Below are 19,746 nucleotides of genomic sequence, written 5' to 3' on the forward strand. Positions count from 1 at the left end.
TGTGGATATGTCGACCCCTTAGTTTGACCATCAATATCTGGGCCCAATTTCACAAAACATCTTAAGCCTAGTTTTCCATGTAAACGTAAATCTACCAATAAACAACACGTTTTATTACTATTATTGCACAACAAATATAGTTAAAACTACACATATGTCATTTGCTTTTGTCCTTAAAATACTCCATCTTCTGTAATAATGTAATTTTCTGCGTGAAATAGATGCCAAACACATGTAAACGTATGGCAGTGTTTGTTGTGTAACTGCTACTGGCAGACATAAATTTACGATGTTTTGTGAAATAGGTCCTTGGTACATGAAGGCTGGTATGACTCAACATTTATATAGTTGAAATGGGCAAAAATATAGATATATCCGATCGAGATAATGTCGGTCTTGTGAATTTGATTTGGTAAACCGATGATGATGATCAAAGTTCTATGTATAAAAACTATTTTAATAAAATTCTAACTAATAATAATAAAGGTTTATAAAAAAACAAACAAAAAAACAAACCTTAATGTTGGTTAACATTGTTCTGTTCTTTATTTCAAGATTGAAACGATCGCACAGACATCGCAAGCTAATAAATGCAGTTTCACTTTTATATATGGCAGTGTAAATATTAATTAACACCAACGATAGATAATTAAGACATACTAAACAGCGATATAGGGTAATGTAATTTCCCAAAGAGCCATTTTACGCATATCCCAAATTCAAGTTGTAGGTACAAAGGGGCTCAGCAGTTATTTCCCCCTTAAAAATTATAGCCTCAAAAATAAAATAAAATACTGTTTTGAACATTAAAATTTCAAATATAAAGTAATAAATTTAATTTCTATGATTTGTTAAGTCCTGTAATTCTTTAATAATTAATGGCTTTGTCAAATACACAAAATGTAGCTGTAACTCCAAGTGGCTTTATGTCATGGGCAACTTGCTTCTTTTGTTAATAATTAATGGTAAGTTATGCCGTATCTCCCTTGTGATTAACAACCTTTAATAATTTACTTGTTAGCCTGTCTACAGTGTATAGATATACATGTACATGGTTTCAAACATTTACGCCTACTTCCAAACCTTAATAATAAAGTGGTTATGTGTTAAGTAACGAGATATACATATATTGTTTCAATTATCTTCTACACAAACCTAAAGCACGTGTTGTAACTGTAACTGTATATGTATATGAACAGCAATCACTTTGGGTAACATATTAAACAAGCATTTCGAGTGTACTGGTACAGCAATACATGTCCCCTAGGCTACCGGGCCCCAATTTGTTTTCGTATTTCCTAAGTTCAAGGGCCATAACTCTGTAAAAAATGGATACATATGACATGAAAGTCAAACTTGATCTGTAACAATACATGATATTTAAGCTGTGTAAAATGTCATCTCAATATATTCAGGCATTGCCAAAAAAAAAGAAGAAAAAAAGCAGGAATTTTTTTTTTTCATATTTCCTAAATTAAATGGCAATAACTTTGTCAAAAATAGGTAAAGATTTCGCCATGAAAGACAAACTTGATATGTAATAGTACATGATAATGCTAAACACAAAATTTCAGCTTCATATCTTGAACATCAGGAAAACTATAAGTGGGGCAGACAGACAGACACAGAGACAGAGACAGAGACAGACAGACAGACAGACAGACAGACAGACAGACAGACAGACAGACACAGAGAAAGAGAGAGACAGACAGACAGACAGACAGACAGAAGTTCGGAGACGAAACCTATAGTTCCCTCTGGTTCCAATACTTGTAAAAAATATAGGAAATGACATGTAAAATAGCATTATTATATGCCTGGAGTACTTAATATTACAGGAAATTACAACAGCTTTATTATGTCAGGAGTACAAGTCCTTCAAATATCTGAGGTAATAATAACAGCAATCTATGCTTGGAGTACTGTTTAACAATCTGTGAATCAACAGAAGCAGTGGGAGTTCCCATATGTTACATTACAGCCTGCCTACATGACATAAAAACAGCTTAGAAAACCAAAATCATTTAATGTACCGTGTAACACTGAACAAAAACTTTCTGTGTGTTTAAGATGGGGTTTTATGAAGTACATGTAAGATAAATAATATTTAGATGTACTTTTTATGTTTTTAAACATACCATACTAATTTTAACAAAAAATCCATAAATTTTTTTTTTTTTAAATCATCCAACTCCCATATTTTTCAACCCAGCTTAATTCAATACAATAATAAACATTGTTAAAATGGAGTAATGGATTATGACACCTCCTACTCATTTTCATTTATTAAGTAAAGAATATATTATTATCAAGAAATACATATTTCAGATACATGTACTTACAATTAAAACAATTTGGGTAGGTCGGAAGTCATTAACTGTTTAAATTTATATTTTGTTTATTTTATACTGAAACAAAGACAGATAGACAGACAGAAATTGATAGAAAAAGAAAACAAAAGGAAGTTAGAAAGAGAAAGAGAGAGGGATGGAGGGAGGGAAGATAGATGAGAGAGAGAGAGAGAGAGGGAGGGAAGATAGATGAGAGAGAGAGAGAGAGAGAGAGAGAGAGAGAGAGAGAGAGGGGGAGAGGGGGGGGGAGGGGAGGGAGGGAGAGGAGAGAGAGAGAGAGAGAGAGAGAGAGAGAGAGAGAGAGAGAGAGAGAGAGAGAGAGAGAGAGAGAGAGAGAGAAAAAAGAGAGAGAGAGAGAGAGAGACCGACCAACCGACCATGCATGCAATATCTTTAAAAAGTCTGTTGGTTTGGCACAAACAATTGTTTTAGCATAACATCTGATTATGTTGATAAATAACATATAAGCACATGTCTATGTAAACAGTGATACATATATATATTATATATAGGTAGCAACTGTTTGCACATTCATATATAATTTATCCCGACTAAGATGATAACAGCTGGCAACCTGGAGTAAATAGTCCATTACTTTGTGCCTTTTTCCACCTGCTATTTTCACACATATGAGGATTTGAAATTACATACTCATCCTGATGCTTTCACTCATAAACTGCTGTGTACGTGGCAAGTAATAAATATAATATAGATTTGAAAAATGACTATGTTTTGCAAAGATATCAATATCCTACTAATTTTATCTTAAATATCTGCTGCTATAAACATTATTTGATCCTGATGTTCATGTACCATGATATACTGGGCCTGGCACTTAATTATTACTGAAAGCCGTGTGTATATGTGTGTGTGAATTTTGCCATGTTCATATACCACAAAGGTTTCGGGCATGTCTGTTCCCGGTTCCCTATCTGGATAGCCAGTGGCCAGACCCGGGACAGACTGAAAGCAGTGATGGAAATCTGTAACTATTTTCACCAAACATACAGGTGTGATGGTGGTCAGGTATTAATATATTATATAGGCCATACATACAGCTACGTGTCATAAACTGGTGTGGTCGTACATTGTTTTTATTATTTAATGAGATCACAATGTATTTTTAGCCCGAACTGTTCAATAATCATATTCACAAACACATGCATTAGGAACTTGCATAGGATAACGCAATACAAGTTTACAAGACAAAGTAATTTAATTTAAAAAATATTCCCTGTTCTTCTTCACTTAGAATGCATGTTGCCACGTGTATAGCATTAATAACTGTACATATGTGAATACTACGTTCGATTGTCAGATCCCATTGTTGTATGCATATGCTGCATGATCAGATCCGTATTCATGTACATGTGAACATAGCTTAAGACTCATTTTGCATAACCCATTTATAATATCATTTACAACCATGTAATGGGTTTTACGCAAATGAAAGTGAGTATTGAAAATTGTTTTACGTAATATTGATTCTCATAGGACCACAAGTTATTTCAGAAGAGCTTTAAAGTTGGCTGCCATGTTTTTCAAAATAATTCTTGCCAATATATTATATCACTGAATAACAAAAAAATAATGGCTGATAAGAAAATTGTAAAATGTTGGGGGTTTTTGTTTTTTAACTTTACCACTAAAGCACAGTGATTTATCAGTCATTGGTTACTGGATGTCAAACACTTCGATAATTCTGACATACAGTCTTAGAGAAAACCTGCTACATTTTCCCCAATAGCAGCAAGGGATCTTTTATATACATTTTCCCCAGACAGGACAGCATGTACCATAGACTTTAATATACCAGTTGTACAGCACTGGTTAGGACAGGGAAAAAAGAATGGATTCAACGACTGTTTAATCCTAATATCAAATCACCTCAGGCGAGCGCTCTACCAACTGAGCTATAGCTCAAAAGAAAGTGGGTTGGCTAAATTAATATTACGAGTCAGTCACGTTACAAACAGCAAACAATAGTTTCGTTCTCTTTGGTCTTACAACTGACATTTTGCACCACTAACTGTAATGGGATATACTTTTGTACTGTAAACAGTTTTGATATATGAATGTTAAAGCTTTTGTGTCATCAGCTGGTATATAACAACCTAAAGATAACCATTACAATCACGGTTAACCTTTTGTCTCTGCCAGCTGACTTCAGCTTAATTATTTTATTCTACATGTACATTCACCTAATTTATTATAATTAGATTATTACTAACCAGAAGATTCAATGACTTTCAAATGACCCAGTCTGCACTGTGAATAAATGTTTTTTTTATAACAAACAAAATGTTACTTTTTTTTTTTTAAACATTGTCAGTGGATAAATAGGCAGGAAATGCTTTATTTAACAACGCACTGAACACATTTTATTTACGCACTGAACACATTTTATTTACGGTTATATGGCGTCTGTCAGTGGATAAAAGCACATGTCAAATGGGGGCAGGGATATTATTATTTTGTATTTTTTGTCTATACTAGTGTGGAGAATCGGTTGGAATTTCATCACTGATCATTGGTTATAATCAGTTTGTACAAACCAATCAACTTTGAATTAAACAATTGGTTAGAATTATATGAACATAATAAGGATTTGAATTATTCATAAGCATTGTGCACATACATATATTTTAGTGGCGTAGGAAGGTGTCAAAGGGGGGTGGGGGTGGGGGGTGTCACACTTTTATATTTACACACTTTTACACTATTATAAAGCAAATATAAAGCATAATATCTGAAAAGTGGGGGGCACATGCACACACACACCCCCCCCCCCCCACACACACACACCAGTGTATCATATGTTCACTGGGATAGATCTCTCAATCACTCATTTCACCTTTAATAACTATTTAATATAGTTTTTCTTCATTTGTACATGAAAACAAACACCATGCAACCCCAATATATTTACATCAATTCCATCACATATGGTAAACTGGAGTTACAGTTAACATTTCCCCACACAATAGATTACTAATTTGTATATTTTATCATCACATCGGTAAAGCCAAACCAATCAATTTTCGATTATAATCGATCACAGGAACATTATTAAAGTTCTTTTTAATCCCTGAAATGCCTGAATGAGGTCCATCTGTTATAAACCTATTAATGATTTTCAAACTCTATATAAATATTATAATTGAACTTGCTATCCCAGTCCTTCTCTTTTTGTAGTGATCCATGCTATAGGCAACTGCCAAGTGAGCTAAATGTTATCATTATTTTTTAATATTCTGATATATTTTATATAAATGTAATGTAAAGATGGCTATTTTCTCTCAGGATTGACTGAAATGTGGCTCAGTGGTTAGCTCAATGGTTGCATGAATCTGTCACTTAGAACAACTTACAATACTCTCTCACTACCCACATTTATTAATAGGCCTAGTACAGTGAAACCCCTCAAAACCAGACCCTCTGTAAACCATAATTCCCCCAAAACCGACGTTTTTCATGGTCCCTTTTTAAATATCTGTACAGAAGAGAAGCGCTCTCAACCAGATACCTCTTAAAACTGGACTTTTTACTTAGTCCCAAGAGTGTCCGGTCTAGAGGAGTTACACTGTATTACATGTATTACTAACTATAGAGAGCCTGACCATCTTTATTATAGGCAGGTAATGAGCTATAGCCACATGGGTGCAGGGAGGTATTATATACCGTATATAATTAGAGATTGCACCCAGGCATGATGTGACAGTTATGGGATAGGGCGGACAGGCAGAGGACAGAGGTAAATCACAGAACAGATGAAATTAACACAGACTGTAAAAGAAACTGAACTGGGATATTTTTGGGTATGAAAAAATAACGGGAGTTGAGTTGAGTAGATGGCAATGATGGCTTTAAAAGTTAAGTCAAATTCAATCAGAAGAAACTAGACTGGGATATTTTTGGGTATAAAAAACAATGGGAATGGAGTGGAATAGATGGCAATGATGGCTTTATGTACATGTATAACTCAAACATCAATATCTAAACTGCACAAGGATATTTTTGGGGTATAAAAAATAATGAGAATGGAGTGGAATAGATGACAATGATGGCTTTATGTGTAAGTTAAACTTCAATGTCTTTGAACCAGTGTCTTCAATTCTTGGAGCACAATGAAACATTATAAATAATTAAAACTGACTTCTTTCTTTTTTTATATTTCCATGTACTTACCCATCACTATCTTGAAAATTAATATTCAACTTCTTATTATTTCCCATGATCTCTGAAACAAAAACAAAAATATATAGAATTAAAACTTTAAAAAAATATATAAAAATAATAATCATTTAATTATTAGCAGTGCAAATATTTACTGTACATACATACTTGTGTACCATATTTGAACTGCAGAACATAACCAAATACAATACCTCAGCACATATTACCACACACATACATGTATGTATATATAGTGAACATATATGTACATAATACATGTATATTTCACTTTTTTTTTTTTTTTCAATGTTAACTGTCATTAATGTCATTCGCTTATGACACTTTTATTCTTATTTTTTTTATATTCTGATATATTTTTACATAAATGTAGATGTAAAGATGGCTATTTTCTCTCAGAAAAGACCAATGTTTTTTAATTAAGTTACATGTACATGTATACTACATATATATATAGATCCATCCTATTTTAATAATGCCTTGAAGCTGAAACACATATAAAACCTATTTTTGTTGTGTTATCAGTTACAAGGTGCCTAATATACCGTATCTAATATACATAAACATACATAGAAAAATTCCCAACACTACAGTTACAACTGATAATGATATAAATCATGTTTATGCTAATAGCAAAATGAGGTTCAAGCACAGAGACACATCCAGTCGCTATGGTAACAATGCCAACATTGATTCAAATCCTGCAAACTGTTGAAAAACTATGGTAAACTATAGATATATAGTGAATCCATGTTAAACAGCCATCAAAGGGAGTATCAAAAAGTGGCCTTTAAAGACAGGTGGCTGCTTAATATAGGTCGGTTAATAATATGTTAAATGGTTTGGGAGAATTAATGTGTTATTTTAACACAGGTGGCTGCTTAGTGCAGGTGGCACCTAGAGCAGGTTACTAATTAGTGGCATCAGGTGCATATTATATTTTTCCATTAGCAGAAAGGGATCTTTTATATGCACTTTCCCACAGACAGCACAGCACATACCACAACCTTTGACATATCATTCATGGTAGCACTTGCCTGATGTGTTTGGGTCACAGGATCAAACCCCATTGCTGAACCCATTCTCTGATTATTTTTTCCCCCCCATCTCATGCAGGGGTATATCAAAGGCCATGGTGTGTGCTGTCCTGTCTATGGAGAAAATGCATATAAACAATCCCTTGTTGCTAATGGAAAATTAGAAAACAAAATGTCCTCTGAAGATTATATGTATGTTTCAGCCGATAATTAATCAATCAATAAGCTCTACTAGTGGTGTCGTTCATCAACACAAACTTTTTAAAAATAAACTGATTAATATCCATATACAATAATAAATTTATCAATATTCATATATAAGATAGGACACATTTGTCAACATGTACAACATAAGTTTGGTTAAAACCCTAATGGGTAAAATAACTTGAAATATGTACAGACCTGTACATCTATGTAACTCAGTAAACTAGTATTAAAATAAACATTCCTTTCTTTTCCTACACTCAAGTGCAATACTACCGGTAATAACTTTCAGCTGCCAATTAATTAAATAATCTGCTACATAATATTAAAACATGATCCGTCTCAGGCTATTCTTAAATCATAAGAAAAATGTAACATGTTTTTAATTCACTTGCCCCTGTGTGTTAAAATTGTACAGTAAATAAAACAGCAGTTTTTCTGTAAATATTGTCACCTCATCACTGATTTTATTATCTGTGTAGGTGTTACAAATATATCTGATTGTGCCACCATGCACAACCACAGCTGGTGCCTTGTGGGTCAGTGTTATGTTTGTTATAAACATTATTATCTGATTGTGCCCCCACACACGACCGCAGCTGGTGCCTTGTGGGTCAGTGTTATGCTAGATAGACAGACAGACATACAGACAGCAATGCTGACATAAAAACTTAGGTAAACCTGATTATAGGTATTGACAAGCCTGTTCAAAATTTAACATTGATCAAGATTAAATTGGTTTAAAAAAAAAGTAGCATTATATTTAATTTAGAATGTTGCATCAAAATGATTAATTCTCCCATCCCGTTTTCATAAGTAATCAAAAATTGCCCTCATCAAGCCACATGCAAAGTGAGAGAGAGAGAGAGAGAGAGAGAGAGAGAGAGAGAGAGAGAGAGAGAGAGAGAGAGAGAGAGAGAGAGAGAGAGAGAGAGAGAGAGAGAGAGAGAGAGAGAGAGAGAGAGAGAGAGAGAGAGAGAGAGACAGAGAGAGAGAGAGACAGAGAGAGAGAGAGAGAGACAGAGACAGAGAGAGACACACAAAGAGAGACACAGACAGACACACAGATGCCTGAACCATGAATTGGATGTGGGCATGACAAGTGTCTAGAGTGGATTAATATTAGCTTTTTATTTTGCACACACAACTTCAGGGAAAATCCAGGAAGAAGAAATGGGACTTCTCTCACTAGTCTGACTCGGGATTTATTTTTGTTGGGGTGGAATCTAGATCAGTCAGTAGAGCGAGCACTCACTTGAGGTGTTTGGTTGTAGGATCGAAACTCATCGGTGGACCCATCCCCCCCCCCCCCCCCCCCCGATTGTTTTTTTGGGGCATCATAACCAGTACTCTATGACTGGTTTATCACAGACATGTGCTATCCTGTCTGTGGGAAACTGCATATATATATGTATTATAAAAGATCCTTTAACAGTATAAAAAAAAATGTAGGGGTCCCCTTTGAAGACATGATGTCAGGATTACCAAATCATCAGCAAATGTCTGACATCCAATAACTGATGATAAATTAATCATTGTTCTCTAGCCAAGTCTTAAAACAAACTTTTACTCAAGTTTTTGTGTTGAGGCAATTTTGTGAACTGCATGGGCTGCCGCAGACACAGAAGATAAGACAGACAAAGATCTGTGGTGTGTCTTGGTATTGTCATCCTGGTGAAACCAAGTGACATGGAGTTGTGAACTCCCATCATGTGTTGTCTGCCAGCTTGTATCTGCTGGACCAGCCCGTGTTTCCATGTGTTCCATGAGGACACACCTCTCTCTCTCTCTCTCTCTCTCTTGCATCCTGCTTTTGTTGTACACCCACAGCCACAAACTCCTCGGCCATATTGGCAATACTAGTATGACAGCCAGAGTAAACAGAGAACACCTGTTTGCAAAGAGCATGTTCAAAGCATGTTATACATATCTTCCCTACATGCAAAATGTGGGGAATGGCATGCTTGCATGGAGAAGTAAATAATTTTACACTGGTCTTGTGCTAGAATTAGGGTCTTGGTTGGAAATATCAGCAGAAAAAAAAAGAAGAGAAAAATTCTTTTAAACCAGTGTAAATAAACTAAGATTGAAAAGAAAAAAGAAGAAAAAAAAAAAGAAGAGATGTACATGTATTTTACATTATGTATTTATGATATGCCCACAGCTTGTTGGATAAAGAAAGGTTTAATTTCATGTTTATTGAAATATTATAGCAAGCAAATAATACCTCAGGCAATCCTTAAAGTTTTGCCTGCAGTACGCACAAGTAACTCAGCTTACCGTTTCGCCAGTGTTGGTTCAGGAACATATTAATTTTTATAATATTAGATTTGAGTATAAACATTAGTGTCAAAAAGACCAGTGAGTGGAGTGCTTTTTATTAATTGGTCGGATTACAAGAAACAATCTTTCTTTAAATGTTCACCATATGAGTTTATATTACCTAGATTAGTGACTGCAGTTAATGGATATCAAAGAATGGCATGTCATAAGAAAATTAATGGAAGTTATATATTTTCATTTGTAAAACTAATTTTAAAAATATACTGAAGGTTCCAGGTTTAATTAAAAATAAAACAAATTAGATCAATATTAGTAGCACAGGTGATTATTTTACTGAAACACACACAACACAATTTTTTTCTAGATCATAACACTAAATAAATAAATAAATGTCTTATTTAACAACGCACTCAACACATTTTATTTATGGTTATATGGCATCAGACATATGGTTAAGGACCACACAGATTTTGAGAGGAAACCTGTTGTCGCCACTTCATAGGCTACTCTTTCCGATTAGCAGCAAGGGATCTTTTATTTGCACTTCCCACAGGCAGGATAGCACAAACCATGACCTTTCTTGAACCAGTTATGGATCACTGGTTGGTGCAAGTGGTTTACACCTACCTATTGGAGCCTTGCGGAGCACTCACTCAGGGTTTGGAGTTGGTATCTGGATTAAAAATCCCATGCCTCGATTGGGATCCGAACCCAGTACCTACCAGCCTGTTGACCGACGCCACCGAGACCGGTCATAACACTAAATTATTTTGAATATCCATTATCATCAGCTGCCACATGAGTTTATGACATTCTATTAACCTTCATAATAAAATGTCCACCTACATACCTTAATAAATATACAAATATTAGCTAATCAGTACTGTAATTACCAAAAGAATATTATTTTCTCTAAATCTCATGATACACAAATAACTTCAGTATCTATTAATATTTTTAGCAGATCTCATTTCCGTAATTATATTTGAAACCCATTACAATATTCAATATATCACCATTAACGAGAGTTCTAGAACAGATTTCACTGCATGCAAGAAGCACATTAATAAAAGGATCATTTCCATCATCTGTTTGAGTGGTAGAATGCTTGCTTGATGCACGGTCGGTCTAGGATTGATCCTCATTGGTGGACCTGTTGGGCTATTTCTCGCTCTAGCCAGTGCACCACGACTGGTATATTAAAGGCTGTGGTATGTGCTATCCTGTCTGTGGGATGGTGCATATAAAAGATCCCTTGTTTTATCAAAGTGCAAAGACGATATTTTTTATTTCTCAAACTTAAACTACCTTGAACATTTTTACTTGTCCACTCGAGATATTGGGGTACATTTTGCTTGTCCGAGTAGATTTTCACTTGTTTGGACAAAGTAGCTGAATTGTGTGCCTAAGACAGCATGCAAAAAAAATACAGCATACAGGATATATAAGCAAAAAAACAACATATAAATAACAAATAAAAGAACTGACCTTCTCCAAAGAACAAACTACATGTTGTTAATATGGCCCTTTGATACTTAAAACACTATAGAATTGTGACCTCTAAAGACAGGTTTCTGCTAATTGGAGATGGTTACCCAAGCTGATTTCATTGTATGCAAAGCTAAATTCATACATGACCTGACTGTAATACCATGTGCTAATGTACAACAGTCAAATTAATCAAATAACTAATACGGTTTCTACTGTGTATTTTTGTACATCGTATCCTTGATATATTGCCGCCCAATTAAAACACTAATCCTGCATACCACCAATTTCATTTAAAAATAACATTCATACTTCTGTTTAATTCCATCTGCAAAGTCTATACTACATTCTTTGCCATCTCAGGGCTTCTAGATTACGGTAGCCCTACTGCCATGGCTAGTGATATTCAATGTTGGGCTAGTAAATAACTACTATTGCCATGTCCGATGGCTAGTGAAAAACATGTTAAATATTGCAGTTACATATATTTTGTAAATATGAATATCCTTCCCCTACCCTGAAACCCCAAATGTTAAGTATTTTTAAGCTCTATCTCCCTTTAGGTGACATATTTGATTATTACTATTATTTAGTAAAATTGTATTAACTTAAAGTAAAGTAGGGCCAGTGAATTTTTAATCATGGCTAGTAAAAAAAAAAAATTACTGATCCCATGGCTAGTGGATTTTACAAAAATTCTAGAAGCCCTGCATCTGCTAACATAAATATATTTGAACATAATATGATAATAACCAGATATTATCCCCAATGGTCTGGCCAGAAGTTGATCAGTGCCATAATTAACCTGTTGATTGGTTAAAATCCAGTAACAGTGTACACTGGTGGTATACAGATATGGTGCTTTATGTTTCTGTGTTGCGATAAACAATTCATTTTCAGTGGTAGCAATACTTGGGTAGCTGTGGCATTCTTGTCCTATTAGCACAGGCTATATTATAGGACTGAAAACCAATTGAAATGATCATATGTGACAGAAGGTGCATTCAATCTGCAATTTCGGTCATGAATTACTAATTACCTCAGTTGTATAAGTGCTAGCAGCATTAACTAAAATTTAATAAACAGTTTGACAGGGAAGGTCTGTATTGTCTTGAAGAATAGTCAGACCAGAGTCTCACTATGAATATTAACATTACTAAGTCCTAACACAACAAGCATTCTGAGAGTACTGCTAAAGCAATACATGTCCCCATACAGGGCCCCCAACACATTTTCTTATCTTGTAAAGTCAAGGGCCATAACTCTATGAAAATTGGATAAAACGCCATGAAAAGTTAAACATGATCTGTAACAGCACATGATAAAAATATATACAAAATTTCAGCTCAATATCTATGTGGGACAGACGTACGGATGGACAGACAGACAGACAGACAGACAAAAGGATGGGGGATGAAACCTATAGGCCCTCCGGATGGATTGGTAGGATGCATCTTATTACAACAAATGATTTAAATTACACACATATCCTACTAGACCCATATTTTGCATGTTCATAGATAAATGAACTAATAGTTGCGATGATGTTCTTTTTGTTTTTGCTATTTCCATTAAAAATATGTCATTTGATCATAAAGAAATATTTGATACAAAATATATTTTTTGTAGTTCCAACCAAATATAATGCAAAATTCATTTTGGAACAGAGGGCATTAAATTGATGTTATACTGCATTGTACATGTATGACTTAATAAATAAATATTCATCAGTTTTTTTCCCCATCCCAAACAGTACTCTACAACTGGTATATCAAATGATGTGGTCTTGTCTTCTCTTGGAAATAGGCAGCAGGTTTCCTTTAAAGAATGTCAGAATTATCAAATGATTGACATCCAGTAGCTAATGATTACTTAATCAATATGCTTTTAGTGGTGTTGTTAATATGCACATAATTTTTTTTTTATTTACACAAAACAAAATTAACTTTTAATTAACCAATATTTTACTTTAGACCTCAATGTAATTTCTGCAAATAGGAATAGGGGAACATGTACAGAGATGAAAGTGGGTTACAAAAACAAATCAGCAATCTAATTAAAATTAGCTCTACTGGAATGAAAGGTCAACTGGACATGAGCTCCAATGGGCTACTGTTAGATCCACATGTAATAGTGGAGCTAATTTTAGTTAGATTGACAAATCAGGAAATTTAATATCGGTGGTCGGGTACTGCGATTGACCTTACGGTTAGGGCTGTACAATGGTTTCAAAATGGTAGCCCCATTCAGAATGAATGCAAAGCATCAGCCAAAATTATATAGTAAGTTTTAGATGGAAAATATAGAACAAACAATCTGCTCAGACCCCCCCCCCCCCCCCCTGAAATACTACACAGAAGGTGTACCTTTCAACTTTCAAAACATTCAGCCTTTGCCATGAGCAATATTAAGATAAGCTGAAGATAAATCTCCTGAAATGATGCCAGGCAAGCAATCACATGAAGTTTCAAATGAAATTCATTTTAAAATATATATTGCAAGGCAAGGTGATTATTTTGCAGCTTTTTTACAACTTTCCAACTGATTGTGGAGGGGATCACTTGCCTTTCCTGGCGAAGACTGACGTCTTAACCTCTTGTTTTGTAGGTGGCCAGGTTTGCACAGAGTTGGTTTCTTTTAACCATGTGATTACACATACATTGGGGTGCAACTAGATCCTCAGTGTCTGTGGAAATAATGGTTACAACTTGGCCACCAGCAAATCGTTTCCTGAAAACACTTCATCTTGGATCAGATCACAGGGGAAAGCTATTTTACTGGCTTATAGCACAGGTAAACACTTATAAATGTTACACAAACACTACACATTGGGTGCCTGGACAAAAATGTGCCGCAAGACCTTTTGGCAAACACATGGAACACACACACACACATACTCTATCCAACTTTAGCACCATCAAACATCATTGGTAATGTTAATCTTTTAAAAAACAATATATGTTGGGGGTTTTTATAATCTAAACAATAAATATAAAACATCAACTTCTATTTTTTTCTTTATTGCTTTCTGTTTATAATGTAATTTGTTTTAAAGCTTAAATATAAAAATAAGGAATATTCAACCAATAAACCTTTTATAAAGGCAGTAGGTTAGATTATTTAATAAACTATTTTTATTAGTATTACATGTATATTAAGGATGGCCTGGTGTCATCTGGGAAGGTTTTAAGTGGTATTTTAGGGGTGTGTGCATTTTTTTTGTCCCCTTTTCTTTTGAATGGTGGTGTTGTTTTTAAATCTACATGTAATTTATTAAGGGTTGGGTCGATTGTTTCTAAATCCTCAGCATTTAAAAAAAAACCCCACCCAAAAACATAACCATGATTGTTGTCTGTGTTTGTCTATCTGTATCGACTGTTAACCTTTATGAATAGTCTATATTTCAGTAATACTAGCAGATTCAGGCTGTACGTATAGCCGTAACAGCACATGATATTTGCACCTGATGGCAGAAGATAATACTTCTTTTGTCAGAAATAATTTTAAATATTTTTAAAGACATACTCTTTGAATATAATATTGCATTATCTGTTTTTCTGTGTGTGTGGTAGATTGCTGATTAAGACAGTTACGTGTAGTTCATAATATTAAGCATAACTTGTTTCTGAACTTACATGTAGCTCAAACATGTTGTCCTTTGTATATATACGACTTGACTACCTTGAAGGTGTGGGAATACATACTGCTAAAACTATGTAGCCTATTTTTATTATTGATCAATCAAAAGCAAGGATAGTCTTTATATGTACTAGTGAGGGGGCAGGACATAGCTTAGTGGTAAAGTGCTCACTTGATGTGTGGTCGGTTTAGGATCAATCCCAGTCGATGGGCTATTTCTCATTCCAGCCAGTGCTCTATAACTGGTGTAAAAAAGTCTGTGGTATGTACTATCCTGTCTGTGCAATGTTGCATATAAAGATCCCTTGCTGCTGATCGAAAAGAATAGCCCATGAAGTGGCGACAGCGGGTTTCCTCTCTCAATATCTGTGTGGTCCTTAACCATGTGTCTGATGCCATATAGCCATAAATAAAATGTGTTGAGTGCGTCGTTTAATAAAACATTTCCTTCCTTCCTAGTATGCACTCTTCCCAAAGACACGGTATTTGACCTACTACTAGTACGACATGGAGCAGCTTTAATGGGATTCTGTAGCACTCCCAGTTGTTTACCCATTCAAATCCATTGTACTTTAACCCAATCCTTAATCTCAAAGTTGCTTAATCCAATACGATCAAGAAATAAAGTTACAGATAATCCGCATAGGCCTACACACTGACCATTAAGTAAAAACTAATACCGGTACTGACATTCACAACTCCCAGTACATTAATGACTTTATTATATACTTTTGGAAAAAGGTTCCTGTGCATCCAAAAAAAATAGTCTCAAACCAATTGAAAAGTTTGGTTAAAATTTTGCAAATTGACTCAAGGTTTACAAATAACCATGAAATAATTTCTTGAAAATGATTCAGTTTTTCTTCCATTACCACTAAACATTTACCATGTGCAATACATACACAGGAAAAATTCTCCATGAGTATATATTAATAGTTTTATATATTATAACAATTAGGGATGTGAGAGGGGCTGGAACAAAAAAGCTTCCTGCGGCCGGGGTCCAGGGGCCACTCAAGGGTCCATGAAAAAAAAAATTGTTTGCAACTCCTGGAACTGCCAAAAATTGCATTCATTGCTAACAAATTTAAACTGGTTATAACTTATAATATAAGGTACACATCATAAACTTGAAACCGTGAAAACATGCAAATGAACCATGTGTGGTTAACAGTACTGAACATCATGTTTTGTTTTGTTTAGTTTTTTTTAGACGAAATGGAAAAGCGCATAAATTTATGCGTTTCCACGTAGCTCTCGCATCCCTGAACAATACAGGTGCAGCTGCTATATATCATTGTTCTGTCAACAAAAATATAAGTGTTAGAATATTTTTTTTTTTTTTGTTTTTTTTAAAGTGTGAAATTTTATGTTAAAATAATTTTTGTTCTGAAATCTAAGATTACAAGACAGAATCCCAAAATATCTATATTATATCATTCCTGCTCCTAAAAAAAAAAACCCTGCCCACCCTCCAAATTCAATACCTGTTAACCGTTCAGTCTAGGGGTGAGATGTAGCCCAGTGGTACAGTGCTCGCTCGATGCGTGGTCAGTGTGGGATCGATCCCCATTGGTGGGCCCATTGGGCTATTTCTCGTTCCAACCAGTGCACCACGACTGGTATATCAAAGGCCATGGTATGTACTACCCTGTCTGTGGGATGGTGCATATAAAAGATCCCTTGCTGCTAATCGAAAAGAGTAGCCCATGAAGTGGCTACAGCGGGTTTCCTCTCTCAATATCTTTGTGGTCCTTATAAGACCATATGTCTGGCGCCATATAACCGTAAATACAATGTGTTGAGTGCATCCTTAAATAAAACATTTCTTTCTTCTTCTTTTTCTGTTCCGTCTTGAAAACTGTTCATATCTATTTATATATCTAAGACAAATTAAAAACAAAATCTTATCATAAGTGTTTATGATGTATGCCACAGAGACAGTTTAAAACATTCCATCATCTCTGCTGTAACTATTCACATGATGAGCTGTATACAAAAGCCACATGGTGCCTGCTTGCTGAGCAAACACACACTGCAAAGAAGTTCGACAAAGTTTGTTTTGACTGTCTGCACTGAGTGGGCTGCGAGATGACGAACTCTCAATAACTGTCAGTGATGTAGAACCTGTAGAAATGAGAGAGATTTACAAGCTGATTACCACAGCTCTGTGACAGAAGGGAACTAGATCTTGTACAGATACATCTCCATCTGGTCACGGGACCATGTACACTGTTCAGTGTAATGATGAATCTCGGCTATACATTTCATTTAGACGGAGGTCACTGTATAAAAATATTGGTTTGATGAAATGCAACTTGCCAATTCAGCATTTTCTACTTCAGAACTAATCACATGAGGGAGAAGGGGAGGAGGAAGTGGACTCTTTTTTTCTTTTCTTTTTCTTTTTTAAATACATACTTACTACTCACAATATAACATTTTCTTTAATTTTAAACCATGTATGCACAGAAAAAACTATTTAAAAGATCTAGCAAATATGAAATAGTAAATTTTGGTGTCTCTAAACACACACACACCCCCCCCCCCCATCTTGTGATTATAATTCTGGAACAAGCCTTATTGAAAATATCTATTTTATGAATATGTTTCACAAAGTAGACATAAAATAACCATAACAATATATTAGGTTTACTATAATATAACCCATCCTTTTCAGTTTGAGTTCGACAGGCCTCGAGGCACAGTGGTTAAGCCATCAGACTACAGGCTGGTAGGTACAGGGTTCGCAGCCTGGTACCGGAACCCACCCAGAGCGAGTTCTTAAGGACTCAATGGGTAAAGCCACTTCACCCTCTTCCTTCTCACTAACCAACTAAGAACTAACCCACTGTCCAGGACAGAGAGCCCAGATAGCTGAGGTGTGTGCCCAGGACTGTGTGCTTGAACCTTAATTGGATATAAGCACAAAAATATGTTGAAATGAATGAATGAATGAATGAATGTTTGGGTTCCTTTTTTTTCTTCTGAAAATGAAAATATGGGGGGGGGGGGGGGGGTAAACATAATATAAAGGTTTGTTCTTTGGGTTTTTTTTTTTTACGTCAGTCTCAACTCAAGTGTCTGATGAACATTCATATTGATTCCACCCCCACCCCCACCTCAATCATTTAGTTCTTATTTCTTTTCTTTCTTTTTAATATAATTTTTATTATAATCTTTTCAAAACTCTAACAGCATCACATCCAATTTTTTTTGTGATTAAATGATTGTGGATATGGGTTTTTTGTTGTTGTTTTAATCCTATTTCGTTTTACCAAAAAGCATACATGAACATGTATTACATGTATGTATTCAGCTTTGCAAAATAAGCATTATTAAGTGTTACATGCGTACAAGTGGCCGTCATAATGGGTATTACTAGCAGAATCAAGATTACTCATACATCAGTGCCAATCATTCGTAAGATCAAAGTGACAAGAGTTCTCACAACAAAGACAGTGACCTCATAAAAAAGACATGGAGCTGGACACATTCCAAGACCTATAAAGCAGGCGATTCAGTGTTACTTTCAAACACTTGGCCAAACACAAAACAAACTTGCAGGTAACATACAGCAGCAATAAGTGTAGTGGAAGGCTATCTGCCGTGTTATAGTTGTGTAGAGTACTCGAGCGCAATGAGTGGCTTACACTTAACACAAGTAGCCACTTGAGACAAATTAAACTTCAGTTTCTAGATGACCGACCAGTTAACTCGAATCATCACCCACTTTACAGGTTCTTGTACTTAGTTATCTTAGACTGATGGTTGATTATAATCATATATTGATTGGTTGGGTCCTAGCAGGGGGCAGGACGTAGCCCAATGGTACAGCGCTTGCTCAATGCACGGTCGGTGTGGGATCGATCCCACCAGTGCACCACGACTGGCACATCAAAGGCCGTGGTATGTACTACCCTGTCTGTGGGATGGTGCATATAAAGGATCCCTTGCTGCTAATCGAAAAAGAGTAGCCCATGAAGTGGTGATAGCGGGTTTCCTCTCTCAATATCTGTGTCGTCCTTAACCATATGTCTGATGCCATATAACCATAAATAAAATGTGTTGAGTGCATCGTTAAATAAAACATTTCTTTCTTTTTTTCTTTCTGGTCCTAGCAGTGTATGATTAATTATGAAATCTATAATCAATTGTCATGGAAAATGTTTGAACTTTTTCAAACAGACTAAATGAATGAATGAATGAATGAATGTTTAACGACACCCCAGCATGAAAAATACATCGGCTATTGACAGACTGAAAATGGAAATGTATATACCAACAGCATCCCCTACCCTACTCGGCTGAGGTGCTTGCTTGCGCTACAGGTTCAAACCACGTTGGTGGATCCATTCAACTGATTGGGTTTTTTCCTTGTTCCAACCAGTGTACCAGTCAAAGGCTGTGGTATGTGCTTTCCTGTCTGTGGGAAAGTGCATATAAAAGATCCCTTGCAGTTAATGGAAAAATGTAGGTTTCCTCCGATGACTACGTCAGAATTATCAAATATTTGACATCCAACAGCCAATGATTAATTAATCAATGTG

The 19,746-nt window shown here is 35.3% G+C and overlaps 1 protein-coding gene across 1 annotated transcript in view; it reads right to left on the bottom strand.

Moving 5' to 3' along the window:
• LOC121379305 (caskin-2-like) overlaps positions 1–19,746 on the bottom strand; it is a 211,270-nt gene that overhangs the window by 169,553 nt on the left and 21,971 nt on the right. The window contains exon 2 of the mRNA XM_041507859.1: positions 6,540–6,591. Coding sequence (XP_041363793.1) covers positions 6,540–6,591 — 52 coding nt within the window. The remainder of the gene's footprint in view (positions 1–6,539; positions 6,592–19,746) is intronic.

The sequence above is a fragment of the Gigantopelta aegis genome, chromosome 8 (genome assembly GCF_016097555.1).
Source record: "Gigantopelta aegis isolate Gae_Host chromosome 8, Gae_host_genome, whole genome shotgun sequence".
Classification (NCBI taxonomy): Eukaryota; Metazoa; Mollusca; class Gastropoda; order Neomphalida; family Peltospiridae; genus Gigantopelta; species Gigantopelta aegis.